This window comes from Triticum dicoccoides, chromosome 3A, assembly GCF_002162155.2.
Source record: "Triticum dicoccoides isolate Atlit2015 ecotype Zavitan chromosome 3A, WEW_v2.0, whole genome shotgun sequence".
Taxonomy (NCBI): Eukaryota; Viridiplantae; Streptophyta; class Magnoliopsida; order Poales; family Poaceae; genus Triticum; species Triticum dicoccoides.
In genome coordinates this window covers 698,693,122-698,715,714 of record NC_041384.1, presented here as the reverse complement: position 1 = coordinate 698,715,714, position 22,593 = coordinate 698,693,122, and the positions used below count along the sequence as shown (strand labels likewise).

At 47.3% G+C, this 22,593-nt stretch overlaps 3 protein-coding genes and 1 pseudogene across 3 annotated transcripts; 1 reads left to right on the top strand and 3 right to left on the bottom strand.

Moving 5' to 3' along the window:
• On the bottom strand, window positions 1–726 carry LOC119273220 (putative glutaredoxin-C2). Its single transcript, XM_037554464.1, has one exon. The coding sequence runs from the start codon at window positions 647–649 to the stop codon at window positions 335–337; it is 315 nt and encodes a 104-aa protein (XP_037410361.1). The 5' UTR covers window positions 650–726; the 3' UTR covers window positions 1–334.
• A 9,630-nt stretch (window positions 727–10,356) lies between these two features.
• LOC119273219 (agglutinin-like protein ARB_02240) lies at window positions 10,357–11,367 on the bottom strand. The gene is made up of 2 exons (XM_037554462.1): window positions 10,988–11,367; window positions 10,357–10,712 (listed from the first exon to the last, which is right to left on the bottom strand). The coding sequence occupies exons 1-2, from the start codon at window positions 11,325–11,327 to the stop codon at window positions 10,666–10,668; spliced, it is 387 nt and encodes a 128-aa protein (XP_037410359.1). The 5' UTR covers window positions 11,328–11,367; the 3' UTR covers window positions 10,357–10,665.
• A 2,458-nt stretch (window positions 11,368–13,825) lies between these two features.
• LOC119272959 lies at window positions 13,826–15,518 on the bottom strand (annotated as a pseudogene).
• A 2,369-nt stretch (window positions 15,519–17,887) lies between these two features.
• On the top strand, window positions 17,888–21,001 carry LOC119270298. The gene is made up of 6 exons (XM_037552295.1): window positions 17,888–18,171; window positions 18,980–19,061; window positions 19,385–19,454; window positions 19,624–19,755; window positions 19,940–20,068; window positions 20,228–21,001. The coding sequence occupies exons 1-6, from the start codon at window positions 17,946–17,948 to the stop codon at window positions 20,393–20,395; spliced, it is 807 nt and encodes a 268-aa protein (XP_037408192.1). The 5' UTR covers window positions 17,888–17,945; the 3' UTR covers window positions 20,396–21,001.
• The last annotated feature ends 1,592 nt before the right edge of the window (window positions 21,002–22,593 follow it).

Sequence of the window (22,593 nt, the reverse complement as noted above, 5' to 3'; positions counted from 1 at the left end):
AGAGGAATTAAACACGGTGAAATAGCACACATTGGTCAGAGGAGATGCAATCAAACCTCATCAGAAACATAGCCAGTGAAGATATCACAAAGATCAAACACGGGGGATGATTCCTAACAATCATGTCCTATATTTCGTGCCAGATCATCATAGTGAGACAGATATCTATCTGGCAAGAAGCCTGAGAGTTGGGTTCAATGTCCGGCGAGAAGCATTGTTCAACATTAAGTAGCGGCACACACTGTATTGTCGATCACTAGCTACAGCTTTTGAGGTTATGATCACACGTAGATTACTATGCAAGTACGCATCAGCCATTATTATTAATAATGCCTCAGGACCACAGGGCACCAGCTTGGCGGAGCAGCGGCACGAGATGGCCGCCGAGATGCAGCTGCATGACCTGCCTGGTGCCACCGACAAGCGCGCCACGGATGAATACTGCCGGCACCGCCGGGCTCTGGCCCACCATGCCAGCGAGCGCCCTCTCCAGGTCCTCCCTCTGGGGGTCCTTGTCCAGCTCGTGCACCGTAGAGCTAACACCCAGCTCCGCAAAGAGCCTCGTCATGGTGTGGGACATGCAGCAGCAGCTCGCCCCAAAGATCACCACTGTGCCCTGCGACGCAATCGCGGTCACCCTCTCCGCCATTGCTGAATTGCCTAGCTATCTCTCCTCTGTATCTCAATCGATCAGCTCACTTCACTTGAGCTAGCTGTAGGCTGTTGCTTCTTGCAGCTTTGTGATGGTGATGACCCAACATTTATAGATGGCTGGGGGGTAAGAGGAAGTGCTTAATCGAGGTGTAAGGTAAACACTGGCGTGTGGAAAATTAGGGATAACATATATCCTGTGTGAAAAGGTTCTTTTCTAGCACCACTTGTAACCTTTGCCTTTGGGAGGGGCAAAATTTCATACAGTTAGGTATCGCTAGGAATGTGGCTAATCTTTAATATTATTTTACAATGTTTTCGATAAGTGAAAAACGAAGATGAATAGGATTCAAGATAACCTGGACTTTAGGTATCATATATAGAAAAAAGATCCATGGTATCGATTGCTGAAATCTGAGATGGGCTCTAGGCCCATATTACAATTTCTGAAAAATCTCTAAGGGCCCATGTGGGTTATATGGCACTAGGTGTGGTGGGAAGTTTAGTCCCACCCCGGAAGTGGAAGGAGAGTTGGAGTGGTTTATAAGGGTTTCTCTTCTACATGCTATTGGAGCTTGAGAAGAGAAGAGACCCTCGCACACTCCTCCTCCGCCGCCCGCCGCGCCGCGCCGCGGGTTGCGGGATTGAGCCGAGCCGAGCTCACACCTACGCGCACGTCTCTCCATGCGGCTGTGCCTATAAGTATGCGGTGTCTCCTAACCCTAGCCGCCACGAACAGATCACATCTGCTCACCCGCACGCCCACCGTCGTTCCTGTACGGGGTGAGGGGCGAATAGGTTTTTGGGCAGCGATTACGCTACTGCTCGCTTCCGATCGTCTACTTCCTCTACGTCCGCGTCGCCTTCATCATCACCATGTCCACCGCCGCCGAGAAAGCTGAAGCCGACAAGAAGGCCGCCGAGGACGCCGCTGCTGCCACCAAAGCCGCGGCCTCTGCGTAGTCTACTGGAGGGTATAACTCGTTTATCCCGCTCCTGATTATTTTCATATTAGCAGTACTAGCAGTATATGTAGATTTGTCTACTGTTTGCTTAGTACGTGCATGTTTAGATCAGAGTCAGTACGTTATCAACTTAGTCAATGCCATGCTAGTGATTTACTCATGGATTAATTTAATCGAGAAATTGTCTATTTACTCAACAATCCAAAAACCTATTATGTGTAGGAATTTCTCGGCAAGTGGCTTTGCCGCTGCACTGAAACCGGATAAGTTTACCAGCACATACTTCAAGCGTTGGCAGACTAAGACCACGTTATGGCTCACGGCTATGAACGTGTTCTGGGTCACCGGTGTCTCCACGGGAACGATTGCTCCTGAACAGGAGAAGGCGTTCAAGGAGGCTACCGTTGTGTTTCTCGGAGCAGTTCTTAGCGTGATCGGAGATAAACTGGTCGACGCATATTTACATGTGCATGTCGCCAAGGACTTGTGGGAGGCGCTCGAATCTAAATTCGGGGACGCCGACGTAGGGAGCGAGATGTATATTATAGAGCAGTTCCACGATTACAAGATGGTTGAAAACCATCCTGTATTGGAGCAGGCTCATGAGATAATATGCATTGTTAAGGAACTTGAGCTTCTCAAGTGCGAGTTACTGGGCAAGTTTGTCGCGGGCTGCATAATCGCTAAGCTCCCTAACTTCTGGAGGAACTTTGCCACCACTCTGAAACATCAGAGGCGTGAATTCTCTGTGGAGGATGTCATTGGCCATGTGAGTGCTGAGCAGAATTCGAGGGCAAAAGACTCGCACGGAAAAGGGGCCGAAGGGACTTCTGTTGCCAACATGGTGAACCAGAAGAACTTCAACTCCCACAAGCCCAAGGGAAAGAACGCTGCCCAACACAATACCGACTTTAAGAAGAAGGGTAAGAAGACCTTCAAGAAGAACAAGAAGGACGAGGGCTGCTTTACTTGTGGTTCGGTTGAACATTGGGCCAACAAGTGCCCAAACAAGTACAAGAAGTCAGGACAGGACTCCAAGTCTGTCAACATAATTGTGGGCAACAATGAGAATGGTGCATCTGGGTACGGTAATTTATTTACTGTTTTTTCAGTGTTTCAACCCAACGATTGGTGGGTGGACACAGGTGCAGGTGTTCATGTGTGTGCTGACATTTCATTGTTCACTTCTTACCAGGTCACAGGTCACGGGTCCGTATTGATGGGGAATGGCGCGAGTGCTTCTGTTCATGGTGTTGGCACGGTCGATCTGAAGTTTACTTCGGGAAGGATCGTGCAGCTGAAGAACGTGCAGCATGTCCCCGCCATCAAGAAGAACCTCGTTAGTGGCTCCCTTCTATGTAGAGAAGGGTTTAAGTTGGTTTTCGAGTCTAATAAATTAGTTATTACAAAATATGGACTCTTTGTTGGAAAAGGTTATGAGAGCGGAGGGATGTTCCGCCTTTCCCTCGCAGATTTTTGTAATAAAGTCGTGAACCATATTCATTCGAATGTTAATGAATCTGAAGTTTGGCATTCACGTCTTTGTCACATTAGTTTTGGTGTTATGACGCGGCTAGCCAAGTTGGATTTAATCCCGAGTTTCACTTTAGCCAAAGGTTCTAAGTGCCTTTCATGTGTGCAAGCTAAGCAACCTCGCAAGCCTCATAAGGCCGCGGAGGAGAGACACCTGGCACCATTAGAACTCATACATTCTGATCTTTGCGAGATGAATGGTGTGTTGACTAAAGGTGGAAAGAGATACTTCATGACATTGGTAGATGATTCCACTAGATATTGCTATGTGTATCTGTTAAATACTAAAGATGAGGCTCTACACTACTTTAAAATCTATAAGGCAGAAGTTGAAAATCAACTTGAAAAGAAAATTAAACAAGTCCGGTCAGATCGTGGTGGAGAGTACTTCTCGAGTGAGTTTGATTCCTTCTGTGCGGAACACGACATTATTCATGAGAGGACGCCTCCCTATTCACCCCAGTCAAACGGGGTTGCCGAGCGGAAAACCCGTACTCTAACTGATTTGGTTAACGCCATGTTAGATACATCGGGTTTATCCAAGGCATGATGAGGGGAGGCTATATTGACAGCATGTCATGTCCTGAATAAAGTTCCGACAAAGGATAGTGAGATCACTCCCTATGAGAAATGGGCAAAGAGAAGGACGGCACTCTCGTACTTGCGCACTTGGGGCTGTTTGGCGAAAGTCAACGTGCCGATCCCCAAAAAGCGTAAGCTTGGACATAAGACCGTGGACTGTATTAATTTGGGCTACGCTAAGAACAGCGTTGGCTATAGATTTCTAGTAGTGAAATCTGAGGTACCTGACCAGAAGATCGGTACAATTATGGAGTCTAAGGATGCTACATTCTTTGAGGATATTTTTCCTATGAGAGATATGCAAAGCACTTCTAGACAGGAATCTGAGGAGACTCCTGAACCTGCCATCCCTATGGAATATTATGAACAAACACATGATGAAAATCCTGAGGAGGATGACGAGGAAACCCTTGGTAGGGGCAGGAGACAAAGGACTGCAAAGACCTTTGGTGATGATTTCTTCGTGTACCTCGTGGATGATACTCCCACTTCTATTTCAGAAGCGTATGCCTCTCCAGAAACTGACTACTGGAAGGATGCGGTCCGTAGCGAGATGGATTCCATCATGGCTAACGGGGCATGGGAGATCACTGACCGTCCCTATGGTTGCAAACCACTGGGATGTAAGTGGGTGTTCAAAAAAAAGCTTAGGCCCGATGGTACGATTGAAAAGTACAAGGCTAGGCTTGTGGCCAAGGGCTATGACCAGCAAGAAGAGGAAGATTTCTTTGATACTTATTCACCTATGGCTAGACTGACCACCATTCGAGTATTACTCTCGTTGGCGGCCTCACATGGTCTTCTCGTCCATCAGATGGATGTTAAGACGGCTTTTCTAAATGAAGAGCTAAAGGAGGAAATCTACATGCAACAGCCTGATGGCTTTGTGATAGATGGTCAGGAAAGAAAGGTGTGTAGGTTGATAAAATCTTTATATGGCCTGAAACAGGCACCTAAGCAATGGCATGATAAGTTTAATACAACTCTGACATCTGTTGGTTTCGTTGTTAATGAGGCTGACAAATGTGTATACTATTGCCATGGTGGGGGCGAAGGAGTTATACTGTGCTTGTATGTTGATGACATACTGATATTCGGAACAAACCTCAAAGTCATTGAGGAGGTCAAATCGTTTCTATCTCAGAACTTTGAGATGAAAGACCTTGGTGTGGCTGATGTTATCTTGAACATCAAGCTACTGAGAGATAATAAGGGTGGGATCACACTTCTGCAATCCCATTACGTTGAGAAGGTGTTGAGTCGTTTTGGATATTCGGACTGCACACCATCTCAAACACCATATGATCCTAGCATATTGATTCGAAAGTCCAAAGGCATGGCTAAAGATCAATTGAGATACTCTCAAATCATTGGTTCACTGATGTACCTAGCGAGCGCAACGAGGCTTGACATCGCGTTTGCTGTGAGCAAACTGAGCCGGTTTGTTTCCAAACCGGGTGATGTACATTGGCATGCTGTTGAGAGAGTTATGCGCTATCTAAAAGGTACTATGAACTATGGACTTCACTATACCGGATACCCGTCGGTACTTGAAGGGTATAGTGATGCGAATTGGATCTCTGATGCTGATGAGATGAAGGCTACAACTGGGTATATGTTTACTCTTAGAGGTGGCGCTGTTTCCTGGAAGTCTTGCAAGCAAACGATCTTAACGAGATCGACAATGGAAGCAGAATTAACGGCATTAGACACATCTGGTGTTGAAGCGAGATGGCTTCGAGATCTTTTGATGGACTTGCCATTGGTTGATAAACCGGTTCCGGCTATCCTTATGAACTGTGACAATCAGACTGTCATCACCAAGGTGAAGAGTTCAAAGGACAACATGAAGTCCACCAAACACATAAGAATGAGATTAAAAGCTGTCAGAAAATTAAGAAACTCCAGAGTGATAGCGTTGGACTATGTCCATACGGCTAAGAATCTGGCAGATCTCTTTACAAAAGGGCTATCACGTGTTGTGATAGATAATGCATCGAGGGAGATGGGTATGAGACCCACATGAGTTGCCATGGTGATAACCCAACCTATGTGATCGGAGATCCCGTGAAGTAGGACCTGGGAAAACAAGCCAGTGGTGAACTGAGGAGAGTAACTATACTAACCCATTCCGTTGGAAATGCAATACTCTCGATACTGTATGGTAGGATGACTATGGTCTCAATATGTTCCAAAGCTTATAAAAGCAAGATGCTATCCTACAGAGCGATCTTTGGAGGAACACACCTATATGAGCCCGACTGCTGGTCACAGTCTATGAGATTGGGGTGATCTCTAGTAAGCTCATGAATAGGCCAGGAGTGTGACTTATATGCTCCACCCGAGGGGTCAGCCTTCGGCAGCCTAGTACTAGTAAGACATGTAGTGAAACTTCTTTACGCCAAACTGACAATTCAAGGCATAGTCCATTGTTCAGTTGTGAAGGAGTGTAGCCACTTGTTCTAGGTGAAGTTCAACCTTAACAGGTCTTCACTGAAACACTGGTATATCGAAACAGCAATTGGAACAGAGGACACAATGCGCCCTCGAGATCTGGTGGGGGATTGCTGAAATCTGAGATGGGCTCTAGGCCCATATTGCAATTTCTGAAAAATCTCTAAGGGCCCATGTGGGTTATATGGCACTAGGTGTGGTGGGAAGTTTAGTCCCACCCCGGAAGTGGAAGGAGAGTTGGAGTGGTTTATAAGGGTTTCTCTTCTACATGCTATTGAAGCTTGAGAAGAGAAGAGGCCCTCGCGCACTCCTCCTCCGCCGCCCGCCTCGCCACGCCACGCCACGCCACGCCACGCCACGCCATGCCTCGTTACGACGCGCCGCAGGTTGCGGGATTGAGCCGAGCCGAGCTCACACCTACGCGCTTATTTTTGCCAGTCACTAACGGAGAGTTTTCTGACAGCTGGGCCACGATCTGAGATGTCGGATCGTGGGCTGTCACGGACTCGGACGTGGGTCGAGCCCACGTCTCTCCACGCGGCTGCGCCTATAAGTATGCGGTGTCTCCTAACCCTAGCCGCCACGAACAGATCACATCTGCTCAGGCGCACGCCCACCGTCGTTCCTTTGCTGCTGCTGCCGCCGGTGACTCCATCCCGTCCGCCGCGTACACGGTCGACGGGAGAGCAGGTCTCCGAAACCACGCCCTTCTGGTTCTTGTACGGGGTGAGGGGCGAATAGGTTTTTGGGCAGCGATTACGCGACTGCTCGCTTCCGATCGTCTACTTCCTCTACGTCTGTGTCGCCTTCATCATCACTATGTCCACCGACGCCGACCGTGCCGCCGCCGAGAAAGCTGAAGCCGACAAGAAGGCCGCCGAGGACGCCGCTGCTGCCACCAAAGCCGCGGCCTCTGCGTGGCCTACTGGAGGGTATAACTCGTTTATCCCGCTCCTGATTATTTTCATATTAGCAGTACTAGCAGTATGTGTAGATTTGTCTACTGTTTGCTTAGTACATGCATGTTTAGATCAGAGTCAGTACGTCATCAACTTAGTCAATGCCATGCTAGTGATTTACTCATGGATTAATTTAATCGAGAAATTACCTATTTACTCAACATCGATTGATCAATCAAAATCAATGCTTCAGCCGTTGATTTGTTAGGTTCCTGATGAACTTTAAGATCCACTCTAATGGCCAGTCGTGTGTGACAAGGAATAGCACCGAGGTGGAGTTTGTGCATGTCATGCATCACATATCTTTCTATCATAGTAGTGGAGTCGTGCGTGACAAGGAATGACATTAAAACCACTCTAGTCAATATTAATGCACACTGCCGATAAACTTAGAAGATTCAGTACAGTTCTGCTGGATATCTTGCAATATACCTCTGCAAACTTACATGACCGATTGACTGCAATATCTACCTATTTCAGGAAGAGAAACAACTATATGCAATATCTTATACGCACCGTGGTTAATCTTAGAAGACACAGTATAGTTCTGCTGGAGAACTTGCAATACACTTGTACTAACTTCATGTTTTTTCAGTGAAATGAACAGAGGTTGTACGACGTGGCATGAACGTCTATAAATTTGTATTCATAAGCTTAATAGTTAATACTCCCTCTTGATAGGAATGAGGCCATAGGCCGTCAGGAAATCCGTCAACTGTAACTCGGAAGGCACATACTGAAGAGCAATAATCTGATCCTGCACACCAGCGCGTACATAGAAAGCATCAACACCAATATGCTTGGTGAGCTCATGCTTCACAGGATCACGCGCAATCCTAATAGCACCTGTACTGTCAGATAAGAGCGGAGTCGGTGTAGTGACAGAAACACCAAAATCCTGAAGTAACCACCGTAACCAAGTCACCTCTGCCGTCAAAAGAGCCATTGCTTGCAACTCAGCCTCGGCACTCGAACGGGAAACTGCAATATGTTTCTTCGTCTTCCAGGCAATGAGAGAACCATCAAGAAAAACACAGTAAGCAGAAAGTGAACGGCGATCTGAAGGATCACTAGCCCACGTAGCATCCGAATAAGCCTGAAGATGTAAAGAACTGGAGCGAGGAAAGAATAGACGGTGAGAGATTGTGCCCCGAAGATATCGGAGAACACGAAGGAGATGACTATAGTGGACCGATGTGGGAGCGGAGATGAACTGACTTAGAATATGAACCGGATAAGAGATATCCGGACGAGTAACAACTAGATAGACAAGACTGCCAACAAGATGACGATAACGCGTCGGGTCAGGGAGGGGATCACCATCAGTAGCACAGAGGTGAACATTGAGCTCCATAGGAGTCTCAACAATGCGTTCGTCAGTAAGAGCAGCACGAGCAAGAAGATCCTGGATATACTTTTCCTGGGATATAAAAAAGCCATCAGAGGTAGAAGAGACTTCAATCCCAAGAAAATAGCGAAGAGGGCCAAGATCAGACATAAGAAACTACTCACTAAGACGGGCCTTTACAAAGGCAATATACTCGGGGTCATCCCCAGTGATGACCATGTCATCAACATAGAGAAGAAGAAGAGTCCGACCACGAGGAGAAAGGTGAATAAACAATGCTGGATCATGAGCACTTGCTGAAAAACCAGCAGCAGTGACCACAGAGGCAAAACGCTCAAACCAGGCACGGGGGGCTTGCTTAAGGCCATAGAGAGAGCGACGAAGACGACATGCCATGCCATTAGGAACAGAATACCCAGGTGGTGGCTGCATGTACACCTCCTCACGCAGCTCACCATTAAGAAAAGCATTCTTAACATCAAGCTGAGATATAGACCAGTGACGTGCAGAGGCAACGGCAAGAAGTGTACGAACAATGGTCATATGTGCCACAGGAGCAAAAGTCTCGTCATAATCACGACCATGCTCCCGCTGAAAATCACGAGCCACAAGACGAGCTTTGTGACGCTCAAGAGAACCATCGGAGCGAGTCTTAACCTTGTAGACCCACTTACAAGTGATGGGACGGACTCCGGGAGGAAGGGAAACAAGATCCCAGGTACCAGTGCGTTCAAGAGCAGCAATCTCCTCTGCCATCGCAAACTGCCATTCAGGATGAACAACAGCCTGACGATAAGAAGTCGGCTCAAGAACAGAAGCACCAGCGGTGGGAAATCCAAAGCGATCAACAGGCGGACGAGGACGAGAACGCAAGCCATAAGTAGGCTGAGAGGAAGATGACGACACATCCACGGAGGCATCCACAGGACGTGAACGACGAGTGTAATACTGAGGAAAAGATGGAACAATAGAAGGAGGAATCGCCAAGGTATAATCGAGGGGTGGCGACAAAGAAGTCACCGGAGATGAAGGTGTAGAATCCGGTGACATGCTAGACGAGGAGACCGTGGAAGATGGTGGCATCAAATCGACTAGAGGTGGAGAAGCAGAGGGAGCGGAACGAATAGGCACAGGCTCGACGGGGGTGATAGGTGAGTCAGGAAAAGTGAGGAAAGAGATATCCTCCACTGAAAAGGTCGAGGAAGATGGGCGTGGGTAGAAGGGACGAGACTCATCAAAAGTCACGTCTCGAGAGATACGCATGCGACGACCGATAGGATCCCAACAACGATAGCCCTTATACTCATTACTGTAGCCTAAAAACACACACTCAACAGATTGAGCGGTCAGTTCGCGAGGGGCAAGAAGAACATAGCAAACACAACCAAACAAGCGAAGCATCGAATAATCGGGAGAACGATCAAAAAGACGCTCGGAAGGAACACCACCCTGTAGAGCAGCGGAAGGCTGGAGATTGATAAGATAGGTGGAGGTGGAGACGGCCTCAGCCCAAAAATGAGGCGGGAGAGAGGCAGTAATCAGCAATGCACGAGACGTCTCAAGAAGATGACGATGCTTTCGCTCAGCCACACCATTCTGAGCATGAGCACCAGGACAAGAGAATTGAGAGAGAGTGCCTTCCTCAGCAAGAACACCACGCAACATCTTAGAGATATACTCGCCAGCAGAGTCAGCACGAAGAACACGAATGGGTGAAGAGAACTGAGTATGAACCATGGCAGCAAAACGCTTATAAATAGACAACACCTCACTACGAGAAGTCATCAAATAAAGCCATGTGTAACGAGAGAAGTCATCTATGAAAATAATATAGTATTTATGACCACCTTTGGAAGAGAAAGGAGTCGGACCCCATACATCAGAATGGACTAAATCAAAAGGACGCTTAGACACTGACTCACTATGTGAATATGGTAACTGAATCTGCTTGCCAAGACGACAACCCTGACACTCTAAAGAGACATCTCCTAAGACAGACCCCAGAAGGCCTCGACGAACTAAAGACGACAACCGAGAACCACACAGATGACCAAGTCGATGATGCCACTGCTTGAAGGAACCAGTAACAGAGGCGACTGAAGCGGAGGAACTGGCGATAGTGGTGGCAGCAGAAGGAACATGAAGCCAGTCCAACTCCCAAAGACCCTGAGAATCACGGCGGCGAGGGCCAGCCCCAACCAGAGTGTGCGTGCGACGGTCCTGGACAGAACAAGAGTCAACGTCAAGGATGACGCGACAACCAGAATCAGTAAGTTGACCAGCAGAAAACAGATTCATGGTGAGTCGAGGAACATGAGCAACATCAGGAACAGAGTAAGGAGTGGTAAAAGTGCCTCTACTAATGACAGAAAGTGGAGTACCATCAGCGGTGAGGACATGAACAGGAGAATCCAGCGAGCGAAGAGAGGACAAAATGGAAGAATGAGAAGACATATGAAAAGAAGGTCCAGAGTCCAGAACCCATGGGGATGTACCTGACTGTGTAGAGGGTGATTGCTCAGTGCGGGAAGCATCAGTCACAGAACCAGCAGTACCCGTCGAGGAAGAACCTGAAGCCGCGAGCAGACGCTTAAGTCTCAGAATATCCTGCTCAGTCAAAGTAATGGCTGAAGTTGTCGAGGTAGATGACGAAGTCCCTGAAGATGATGATCGCGCCTTGCGCAGGTGTTTCTTCTTCGTGTAGCACTGAGACTCAAGATGAACATCATTGTTGCAGTAGTCGCAATGTGGATGGGGGCGACCTGAGCCTCCAGAAGGAGTGGGCAAGAGCGGCGGAGCACTCGAGCGAGAAGGGGTCGGTGCAGCAGGTGGCATAGGAGCACGAGTAGCGAGCACAGAGGGAACCTCCAGCAAACCAGCACCATGTAAGCGAGTCTCCTCAACACGAATCTCAGAAAGCGCCTCCATCAGAGAAATACGGCCACAAGCAAACAACTGAGCACGCCGGGGCTCAAACTCCTTACGGAGCCGAGACAGGAACTCATAGACGCGATGAAACTCCAAATTGGCCTGGACAGCCTGGCAACAGGGGCAGGTACGACAACCGGCACTGCGGAGAGAATCAAGCTGGCGCCAGATAGCAGAACTCTGTGCATAGAAGTCATCAACAGTAGAGTCACCCTGCTGAAGAGCATGCTCCTGACGGACCACAGAAAGGTATAAGGCATCACCAGAGGGCTGATAGCGCTGACGAAGATGGGTCCACATCTCAAAGACAGTAGGAAGACCCAGAAACTCAGAAGCAAACTGAGGCAGAACACTAGCAGTGAGAACAGCAGCAGCACGAGCATCATCATCAAGCCACTGGGTGTAAGCAGACAGAGCACCATGATAAATCTGAAGAGCCTCCTCATAAGCCAAAACCTTCTCATCATAAGCACGATCAGCAGCCTCATCAGCAAGCTTAGCCGCATCCTTGGCGGCCTGATTAGCATCCGGAGCAAGAACCAGTGGAGTCGCGGAGTAGGGGCCACCGGAGGAACCGGACGTGGCGGACAGCAGACCTCGCCAGAAAGAACACCCCAGAGACGAATGCCACGCATATGAATGCGCATAAAGCCAGTGAACTCGGTATAGTTAGTACCATCGAAAATCACTGGACAGCGAGGGACAGCAACATAGCCCGATGCAGCAGACATATCTTCTTCTTTTTTCTTTTTTTTCTTTTTTTAGCAGAGATTCAAAATCAGCAGAATCCGACGAGAGCAGCAGGGACGAGACCACCAGCTTCCAATCGGCAACAGGACGGGATCGGGGGAGCAGCAGGCAGTCGATCCAGACCAAGGGGCGGCTGGCAGCTGGAGGCAGCGGCGGGATCTAGCAGGGGCCTGTGCGAGTCGGAACAAGGGCGAGCTCGAGCAGGAGCGTCCTTCTCGATCGGGGGAGGGGCTGCGAGCGATCGATCGGGGGAGGGGCTGCGAGCGATCCTTATAGGATCGAGAACGGGAGAGGAGGCCCGATCCGATCCAGGACGGGATCCGAGCGGGACAAGGAGATCGAGGCTGCGGCCTCTATCGGGAGGAGAGACGGATCAATCGCACGAGTTGCAGCGTGCAAAAAAGTTAACCTAGCTCTAATACCATGATAGGAATATGCAACTTGTATTCCCATGAGGCCATAGGCCGATATATATACATGTACAGATATGAAACATATACAGGAAACCCTTTATATAACGGGATAAATACAAAGGGGTACATAACTTATAATATAACTCTAACACCTCAGTTCCATATTACTTGTCGCTGATTTAGTACAAGTTGTACTAAATCAGCGACAAGTATATGGAACGGAGGGAGTATTTGCTATCAAAATGGGAACTAAGTACCAGACTATTATTCCTACTCATACTTATTGGCCAAATAGCAGATAGGACAACACATGTTGATTGCAGAGTAGTGACAAATACTCCCTCCGTCCCAAATTAAGTGACTTAGTACAAAGTTAGTACAAAGTTAAGTCACTTATTTTGGGACGGAGGGAGTACTAAAGAATAGTAGACGGTAAAAAGGCATGCACTAGCTAGATGAGATGTACTCAAGCCCATCTGAATAATATAATATTGATTGGTCATACATTTCCATACCTCATAAGAGAAACATAGCTTTCCATCATAGAAGTTGTACCCAATGACGATAGTACAAAGATCAAAGCACGGGGGGAGCATTGCTCTTGACCATGCCCCCCATTCAGTGCAGGGGGACTAGGAGGCCAGATCATCATAAGAGAGAGATATGTATGTGGTTCATACCATGGTTCATACCCGGACGAATAAAACGATTATCAGAGGTTCTAAGACCCAGTTTACATGACCAATTGACTGCAATATCTACTGTTTTAGGAAGAGACATAAATAGCAAAGTACTATACACATCACAGTTAATCTTAGATGATTCGGTGTATTTCTGCTGGATAACTTGCAATACACTTCTGCAAACATCAGAATTTTTTCAGTGAAATGAACAGAGGTTCTTAATATCCAACTTACGTTCAGCAGAATCTAGTGTTCTACGACGTGGCATGAACATCTGTACATTTGAGTTGCTTCGCTTAATATTTGTTAATGATCTCGGAACCAGGTAGGAGCCTATTACTCATACTTATTGGCAAAATAGCAGACAAGACAACACATGTTTACTGCAGAGTAGTGACAAATACTAAAGAATAAAACACGATAAAATGGCATACACTAGCTAGATGAGATGTAGTCAAGCCCATCTGAATAATATTAATTGGTCATACATTTCTGTACCTCATCAGAGAAACATAGCTTTCTATCGTAGAAGTCGTACCTAGCGATGATAGTTCAAAGATCAAAGCACAGCAGGATCATTGCTCTTGATTGTGTCCCTTTTCAGTGCAGGGAAAATAGGCGGCCAGATCATCATAAAGGGAGAGACATGTATGTGGCTCAAACCCAGACGAAAAAAACCATGATGATACGGTGCCTGCTCATACACCTTCTCAACCACCCTGCTCCTCAGATGAACATCAGGGCATCTACAACGGGGGCGCTAAGAGTGGGCGCCAGGGTGAAAAATCCTGTCCGTTACGCTACGTTCCCGTTCGATCTTGGGATTCTTCTTTGCGTCGATGCCAGATGATTCCCCCGGCGCTTCAGCGAGAATTTTACGCATGAGGGGGCTGAGGCTGGAGCCGGGCGCTAGCGTAACAGCTCAATACGGCTGATGCGGGCGTATATTTGTTTTCTGTTGGGCAGGCGCTTGGTCACCTATGCGTTGGAAGGATATGCGCCAGCGTACACCTTTATTTCCTTTTTTAATTCCTCTAGCGTCTATAGATTTCTGTTAGCGCTGTGAAGCCCGATGCTAACAAAGACGCTAAGTAAAAAAAATCAAAAATATCTCGATTAAGCGCCTCTGTAAGCGCTCTGCATTGTTGATGCCCTAAAGGACAACACCATATCTCGCATAATCCAAGAACACAAACTCGGCATTGTCCCCAACTGCAGCAACACCAAGAAAATCGCCATCTTGTGGCATCCAAACCCAATTGTGACCAGCAGAACTGTATGCCTCGCGGACACAAAATGTGTCCACCAGCAGCCAGCCGCCGGCACCATCGCTGTTGCTCATCATCCGATGGAGCCACACACTGAGCTGAAACCCATCTGCATTGACATGATATATCCCGGAACCCTCGGCAGATGAGAGCATGTAATTGCGCCCTATTTCAGCTGGGAGCTCGAGCTTGAGGAACCTTGCCGCAGCCAAATCTAGACCCAGGATGCACCCAAAACTGGTCACCATGAAAACCTTGCCACAGACGGGTGGAAGCATTTTTGTAAGGAAGGCTGCAGGATTCGGGACCTCTGTCATTGCGGTGGCAGGGAAGCCCCAACCGCCGGATCCCAGCACGTACACTTCCGCACGGACTTTCCGCCGGACCTGCCACAGATATACCAAGGTGATGAAGTCGCGGCTCCCATCCTCGGGTAGGATAATCCTATTGAACACCCCTAGAGCGGGCTCCTCCCGGTGGGGCGGCGGGATCGGTGGGAGGGCCAACTCGGACTCCTCGGAGAGCTGCGGCGCGAGGAGGGAGCGCTTGACCGCCGTGGAAGAGCGTAGTGACGAGGCGGCCGTTCCGGCTGTGTCCGATACCCAGCCCACGGCAGCGGAAGGCGTCGTTGCAGGAGGAGGCCACACGGCGTGAGAGAGCGGCAAGCTCCGGGGACTGCTCGAGCTGCACCAACTGGTACCGGTCGTCGTTGCTGACGCAGAAGCCGAGGAGGCGGGGTGGGTGGCGCTCGCGGAAGAGGCGGAGGAAGGCCGGGTCGGACGCGTGGAAGAGCCACCGCTTGGAGACGAGGGAGGCGCGGACGAGGCAATTGGGGAAGCCGAGGCGGAGGAGGATCTCGCGGAAGAGGTCGTCGTCGCCGAGCACCGATGACACCGATGCAGTCGCGGCCGCCGTCCATATTTTTGGTCGTCGCCGAGCACTGGTGTTGATTTTTTTTCCAGAAGTACGCAAATTGCGTATCATAACTTTAGAAGAAGAGAATTGCAATACAAGACAACTATCACCCGCTGCGAACAATGAGGATAGCACTTGCTCTACACTCGGGCTAGTTCAAAGACAACCACCAACGACAACATAATTACAAAGCAAAAGAGCATGTCCATATCAGAAAAACCTCGCCGCGTCTCGGCCGCTGTCGATCACCTTCAAAAGACAGCATCTCCACCGATCATCCTTGTCTACGCACCATCCCCCTTTATGTCGAAAGGAGGTGGCAAGAGAATGGCGGGACTCGATTCGCCCCGAGGAAGGCGTCGTCTTGGAATCACCAACAATGGACATACATTGCCCCTCAGAAGATCGATCGTGAACAATGGCAAACACCGGAGAAGCACATCGTAGGACCTCCAAACCGCGTCGACACGATGCTCCCAACAGAGAGACGACATCGAAGACGTCGCCATCGTGCCGATCCTGCCGATCTAGGCTTTCGTCTGGAGACACCTACCATCACCAAAGGAGCGAGAGGAATGGCGACGCACCTCGACGATGTCGCCAAGAAGGGGAATGACACTCGTGGATGCCATCGCCGCCGACCCGACAAAAACCGAGCAGAGTTTTCATCCGTATGGCCTCCTATCTCCACACCTCCAGGTTAGGGTAGCACCGTCCATGAAGCCTCGCACTGCCGCCACGGCAGCGCCTTGCCAACGAAGCTGCACCGCCGTGGCCCGCCAACACCTTCCACAGCAGAGAGAGCGTGACCCAAAGACGCGCAGGAGCAGGAGAACACAACCAATCTTACACCTCCAGCACGACCAAGAACTGGCAGCCCCGAGCCAGCTTCCACCTCTAGCCGGGCAGACATGGGCTGCCGCAGACCGTGGCCGTCCCACCAGGGACCTCCTATGTGCCGCTCTTTGCGGCGAAGAGACGTAGTTTCACACAGGCGGCCTCTGACTGGGCCGGCACATGACCACCAGCGAACCTCTATAGCTCCAAAAAAAGTTCGACTTCGCTGTGAATCAATCCAGCGATCTCATGCTGCCAACGACGAGCCTCAACCAGCTAAGCTAGTGAGATTTTTTGATTAGGCGACATCAACCTATAAGAACCAATAGGCAGCGTAGATCCAAATTAATTTCGGAATTTTGAAAGCAGTTTTTTAAAAACCGAGTTTTTTGTGAAAGCAAACACTGTTCAAATTTGCGAATTGTTTTACAGAATTGAAACACTTTCCAAAATAACGAACACTTTTTTTTCTGAAAACAGGAACATTTTTCGAACAAAATGAAAATTGTGCAAACGCGGACATTTTTTAAACTCCCGAACAATATTTGAAAACACAAACAATTTTTAGAAATTTTTGAACAATTATTGAAAAGGGAACATATTTTTAAACACAAAAAATTAAAACATGAACATTTTTTTAAAAAGGGAACAGTTTCTGAGAAGTTGTGAAGTGTTTTAGCAGAAACATTCCGAACACTTTTTTAATATGTGAACATTTTTTGTATTTATGAACAAAAGTTGAAAACACAATATTTTTTGAATATTGATCGATATTTAGAAGCAAGAATATTTCTTGAAATTTCTGCACATTTTTCAAAATAAAATAACGTTGAAAAATATAAAAACATATAGTACACGAACAATTTTTAAAAGTGTGATCATTTTTCGCATTTATGAACGAAATTTGAAAGCACATCCTTTTTTGAATTTTGATCATTTTTTAAAAGCACGAACATTTTTTTAAATTTTAGAACATTTTTGAAAGAAACGAACGAAATATGAATTTCCTGAACTTTGATGAATTTCTGAATTTTACTAAACTAGAACATTTTATGAAAAAAGAACAAATTTTTGGAAAAGGCAAACATGTTTTGAATTTTCGAACATTTTTTGAACAAGAAAATGAAAATGAAAGAAAATAAAAAAGGATTATGAAAAAACATAAAAATGAAAAAAACATTAAAAAACGAAAGGAAAAGGAAAAGAAAGAAAACATGGTTCTGAATCTTCTAGATGGTTCACAAACCCGAAATAAACCGGCTGGAAACCCGTGGAACATTTCCAAAACCGGAAACAGAAAGGTTTGCGTGCAGTCACGAAATGGGCCGGCCCTAATCGCCTGTGCGTTGGGGCGAAAATTTGCCCCAACGTGCGGCAAATAGGAAATTCCGTCCCACTACTCCGACGGACAGCCACACGCCGGCAACCGCATGACCTGGATCCGGCACGGATTCTGGCCCAGATCGGCTGGCACCTCCACCTCCTTGCGAGCCAGAGTCTGTGATTTGTGGGCCATTTTTCGGCCTGAAGCCCAAGCCCATATCGATGTTGGTTTCCTCCTCCAGTCCAGTCCAGTCCAGTCCAGTCTTGTCTCAAAAAAAAAAAGTCCAGTCCAGTCCACCCCATCGGCGAGAGAGGGGAAGCGCAGGTGGGTGCGTGATGGCCGCCGTCGCCGGAGCCGGAGGAGGCGACGAGATGCTGCTGCGGCGCTCGCGCCGGCGGCTGCCCCTCGCCGACCTCACGAACCTCTCCTCCGCCACCTCCCCCATCACCCGCCTGAAGCGCAATCCCCAGCACCGCACGAGCCCCGCCAGCAGCGCCAGCAGCATTGGCTCCTCCACCGTTCCCCGCATCCCCACGCCTCCTCCGCCCGCGGCCCTCTCCGGTGAGCAGAGCAACCTCTCCCTTCCCTTGCTTATTCATTAAGAGCCAGCTTAGTAGCTAGGGTTTCGCTGGATTCGGGAATCACTGGCTTGCCTGTTCCTACCCTAACCTAGCCTAGGGGGTGCTGATGCTGAATGCTGAATGCTGATGGATCCTCCATCCCATCCCCGCCAACAACCGCCGCTGCTCCTTAATTTCATCCTACCAGTAATATTGGCATGCTTAATTATCCATTCACTGCCCATTCAGGCTACTCTAATTTGTTCTCCTCTACTAATTTGATAATCCCAGCCCTAGTTTAATCTGTGCTAAGCTGAAGCAACTAGGCATGCTGTACGTGGATGCTCTCACCCGTGCTCCGCTCCAAGGCAACCGCTTCTGTTGCCCAATGTTACCGGAATGCTCTGCAGAAAATGGATATCTGTCACTAGTCTTTCTTCTCTGTTGTCATGTGAAAACTATTCCTCCCTTTCTTAACTTCACTGACAGTAAGTAATATTGCGCCTTCTGTTTCTTTATATTGGAAAGAAGAAAAAGGCATATGTACTAGTTTCCACGACGAAAGAAATTGAGAATGGATATTTTTTGTAAGAGAACGTTCACGCGACGCAATTGTGGAAATGGTCATCTGGTCAAAGAATAGGAGAACTCCACACTTGCTAGCCAAGTTCACTATGTCTGTTCCCAGTTTGCTCCTAGTAACGAGAGAACTTTGATTTGTTCCTTTATTTCATTTGATTTCCTTTTTTTGCCAGTAATTAATTACTGTGAGTTCCTTTATTTGATTTGATTCTCTTTTCTGGCACTAGTTTCTACGACTAAGGGCAAGGATAAATCCACAAGGGAGCTTCAAAGTTCCAATACTCATCTAAACAAGATTCAAAAGATCAGGTATGTTGTACATCAGCACTCCACTCACCATGATTTCCATAGACTGTTCCTGCACTTACTCGACGAATATTGGGAATGCATTACATCATTTTTAGAACTGTGGGTGGGCATTATTACACTTAAAACCATCTAGTATTCTAGATTTAGTCTGCTCCACCTCATGTTTACTAAAAGATCCATTCGTTTGTTCCACTTTTTTTTCCTGCTGCTCCTCCGTGGGAAACTCTGTATGTGTAACGCTGAACACAGACCACAATTCCAAATAGCAAGTTATAATGATTATTTCATATTGATTGATTGATCTCTCCCTTGCATACCTCCAGTAAACCTAAGGTGAAGACTGGAGGCGTGCTACCTGGGACGTCATCTCCTCCTAGCAAAAACACAAGGAAGGTATATGCACATATGTCAGGTTTCTGCTCAGCAATCAGTGTGTTAACTGTTTGCATATGGAAATTATGAGATCCCTCCCTGTTTGCCACCCAGCGGGTCTTTCCCCATTCGTGATAGTCTGGTAACATGAACTCTTTCTTATTGCCTCGCTGCTGTGCCTGGATTTCAGATAACAAGGAAAGAGCAGCCGCGCACAGAGTCTTTGATCTCCCCCTTGTATGCCTCTAGTAAAACAAAGGCGAAGACTAGTGGAGACGTGCTGCCTGGGGCATCAACACCTCCCAGCAAAAAGATAATGAAGGTATGTATATATGAGCTTTCTGCTCAAGTATTATCATGTCCAATTTTTATTTGGCATCTAGCAGCCCTCCCTGTGTTACTACCCTGCGGACCTTTCCCCGTTCATGAAACTGCCTTTGGTTTATTTTGAAAAGAAGGTGAACTCCTATCTTATTACGTCGCTGTGGTGTTTGCATGAATTTTAGGTAACAAGGGAAGAGCAGCCGCGCACAGAGCCTTTGATCTCCCCCTTGTATGCCTCCAGTAAAACAGGGCTGAAGACTGGAGACGAGCTGCCTGGGGCATCTTTGCCTCCCAGAAAAAAGACAAGCAAGGTAAATATATCTAGCAGGCCTTGTTGTGGAAATTATGAGGTCCCTCCCTGCTTATTTCTCCATTTGTGGAACTGCCTTTGGTTTTACTAGAAGAAAAGAAGGTGAAGTCTCTTATCTTATTTTGTCGCTGCTATGTGTGCATGAATGAATGAATTATAGGTAACAGGCAGCAGCGGGAAAGAGCAGCTGCAGATGGAGGAGATGAGTTGCGATGAGTCCCTGGTACCGAGCGAGGATTTCATCAAGGAGCGGAGGGCCTACTTCGCGGAGATCGATGCATTTGAGCTGGTAGAGGAGTTTGTTTCATCTGGAAGCGACGCAGAGTAGACGTTCATTTGGCTCTTGTTGCTTTATATACATCTCTGGAAGTCGATTAGGCGGGCATATGATTCACAAGAGTGGAAAAGATATATGTGTTGCACGGACAGCCTGGGTAGAGAGAGATTAGCTGAGTCTTAATTCTAGAGAGTGGAGTCCATGAAGTAGTAAAGTGTTGAGTCCTCGAGATTGGTTGCTGCCTCGCAATTCCTTTGCTGACATGATGGTAGTCGTTAAGCTGATGACATGATGGTAAGTACAGTAGAAAATATAAGGTGGTGGTATGTATGTATAAGCTAGTGTAATGCGTACTAGGTATCGTCTTGTCAGCAGTTAGGTATTGTGATGGCATGTATCCATACAGAACCTGCAGAAGAAGATGGTGGAAAGAGTATGATTGCCGTGGTAGCTGTTGGTTGGTTTGGAAATAAACTACTAAAATTTCACATAGTATGATCATTAGATGAATTGTGGCGCTGGTAGTCAAATACAAGGTCACTCACATTCTTCTTTTGCTGGGCCACTGGCATTGGTAGACAGGCAGTGTCAATTATGATGGCATATACTAGATGTGTAAACTGAATGTACAAGAGGAGAAAATGATTGGTGTGACTACATATGTTTGGGCTGTTGTTTGGTTGAAGATGCATTAATTTCTTCTTTTGTGAATCAAAGATGCATTTAATTTAATTTAATTAATTTGGTACTACCTCTCTCTCAGTTTACAGGGCGTGCGCGTACCCCTAGGTCGTCAATTTAACCAACCTAATACAAGTCATATATTACAAGAAATATACCAACATAAACTTCGGAGTTTCTACTTTCAAAAGGTATAATTTTTTGTGTTATATAGTTTATATTAAGTGATAAAATTGACAACCTAGATATACGTGCAGGACTTGTAAACTGAAACGGAGGTAGTACTATGTATTGCTACCTACGCTACGTGCTCTAGTATGTCATGGAGCGATCAGCCAGCCATGGACGATCAATATATATTACTCCCTCCGTCCGGAAATATTTGTCATCAAAATGAATAAAAAGGGATGTGTCTAGACGTATAGTAGTTCTAGGTACATCATTTTTATCCATTTTGATGACAAGTATTTTCGGGCGGAGGAAGTACCTCTGCATCACCTAGCTATCGATTTTTTATTAGTAATAAATATTAATTTTGTAATTACGCAACTGATAAAGAGCCGCTGAAAATTGTGAAAATAGAAAGGACGCTGCGATTAATAGCGTCTAGGCCGGGCCGCTGTTGCCAACAACGCCCAGGTGTGAACGCTATTGTTAGTAGCGTCCTGTGTTTTGTTATGCCCCAATCCCAAATCCCCTAAACTGGCAGCCATAATATTCTATTTAACTTATTCCCCTCGAGCACCTCCTCGTCGCCGCAGGTAGGCGGCGCCGCCGCTAACCAGCCGCCGGTAATGGTGCTCCTGCATCCCCCCTCATCGCCTTTCGCTTGCGGCTGCTTCGTCAGACTCCGCCAACGTCCGTTGTATCCTCCACACCAAGGACGGCCCACCCACCACCAACGTTGCTGCGTCCGGCGATGCTGACTACGACTGCATCATCGTGAGCCCTTTGTCTCCACCCTTCTTGCTCTCCTAGGCGTCTGCAGCTGTGTGTCATGCAATTTTGGAAGCAAGTAAGCAACCCCCAGCTAAAGAATTAACAATTGGACTTCATTGCAACCCTTTCATAGCCGATGAATTCACAGTTAGACTAATGCTTCACTGTATTTGACAATCCTCGAGTTGTGGTGGTTTGTTATGAAATGCATTAATTTGATTTAAGTTGGTTTCTCATCCAATTTGGCAGAAGCAACCATTGCTAGCAATGGGTACAGTTGGATGTTTCAGTGATTTATTATCGATGCTGATTGGTGGTTTGCTAGAGTACCACTAATCCATTTTTGAATTGTAGAGTTCCACTATCGAGAAAGGGTGATGCGGCAGTTTGGGTTAAGCCAGACCATTCCACCTTGTTCTTCGTGTGATGAGGTAGAGATTCGCAAATTGCGAAAAACTAAGCATTTTGCAGGGAAAGAAATCCAAGCCAACTATGTTCAAGAGTATAACTGAGTTCAAGCGAGATTAGTGCTAGAGGATATTCCCTTCGGTAAGCTTGTTTACCCAACTACGGACATTGGTTCCAACAAAACGGTATGTACACAGTTTTCAGTGGCGGAGCTTAGGGGC

Coding starts and splice junctions, on each gene's coding strand:
- LOC119270298 (XM_037552295.1), top strand. CDS start 17,946: ATGGCCGCCGTCGCCGGAGCCGGAGGAGGCGACGAGATGCTGCTGCGG. Junction 19,756..19,939: donor CCAGCAAAAAGATAATGAAG/GTATGTATATAT, acceptor CATGAATTTTAG/GTAACAAGGGAAGAGCAGCC. Junction 20,069..20,227: donor CCAGAAAAAAGACAAGCAAG/GTAAATATATCT, acceptor AATGAATTATAG/GTAACAGGCAGCAGCGGGAA.
- LOC119273220 (XM_037554464.1), bottom strand. CDS start 649: ATGGCGGAGAGGGTGACCGCGATTGCGTCGCAGGGCACAGTGGTGATC.
- LOC119273219 (XM_037554462.1), bottom strand. CDS start 11,327: ATGCCACCTGCTGCACCGACCCCTTCTCGCTCGAGTGCTCCGCCGCTC. Junction 10,713..10,987: donor ATCACCCTCTACACAGTCAG/GTACATCCCCAT, acceptor TGTTCTGTCCAG/GACCGTCGCACGCACACTCT.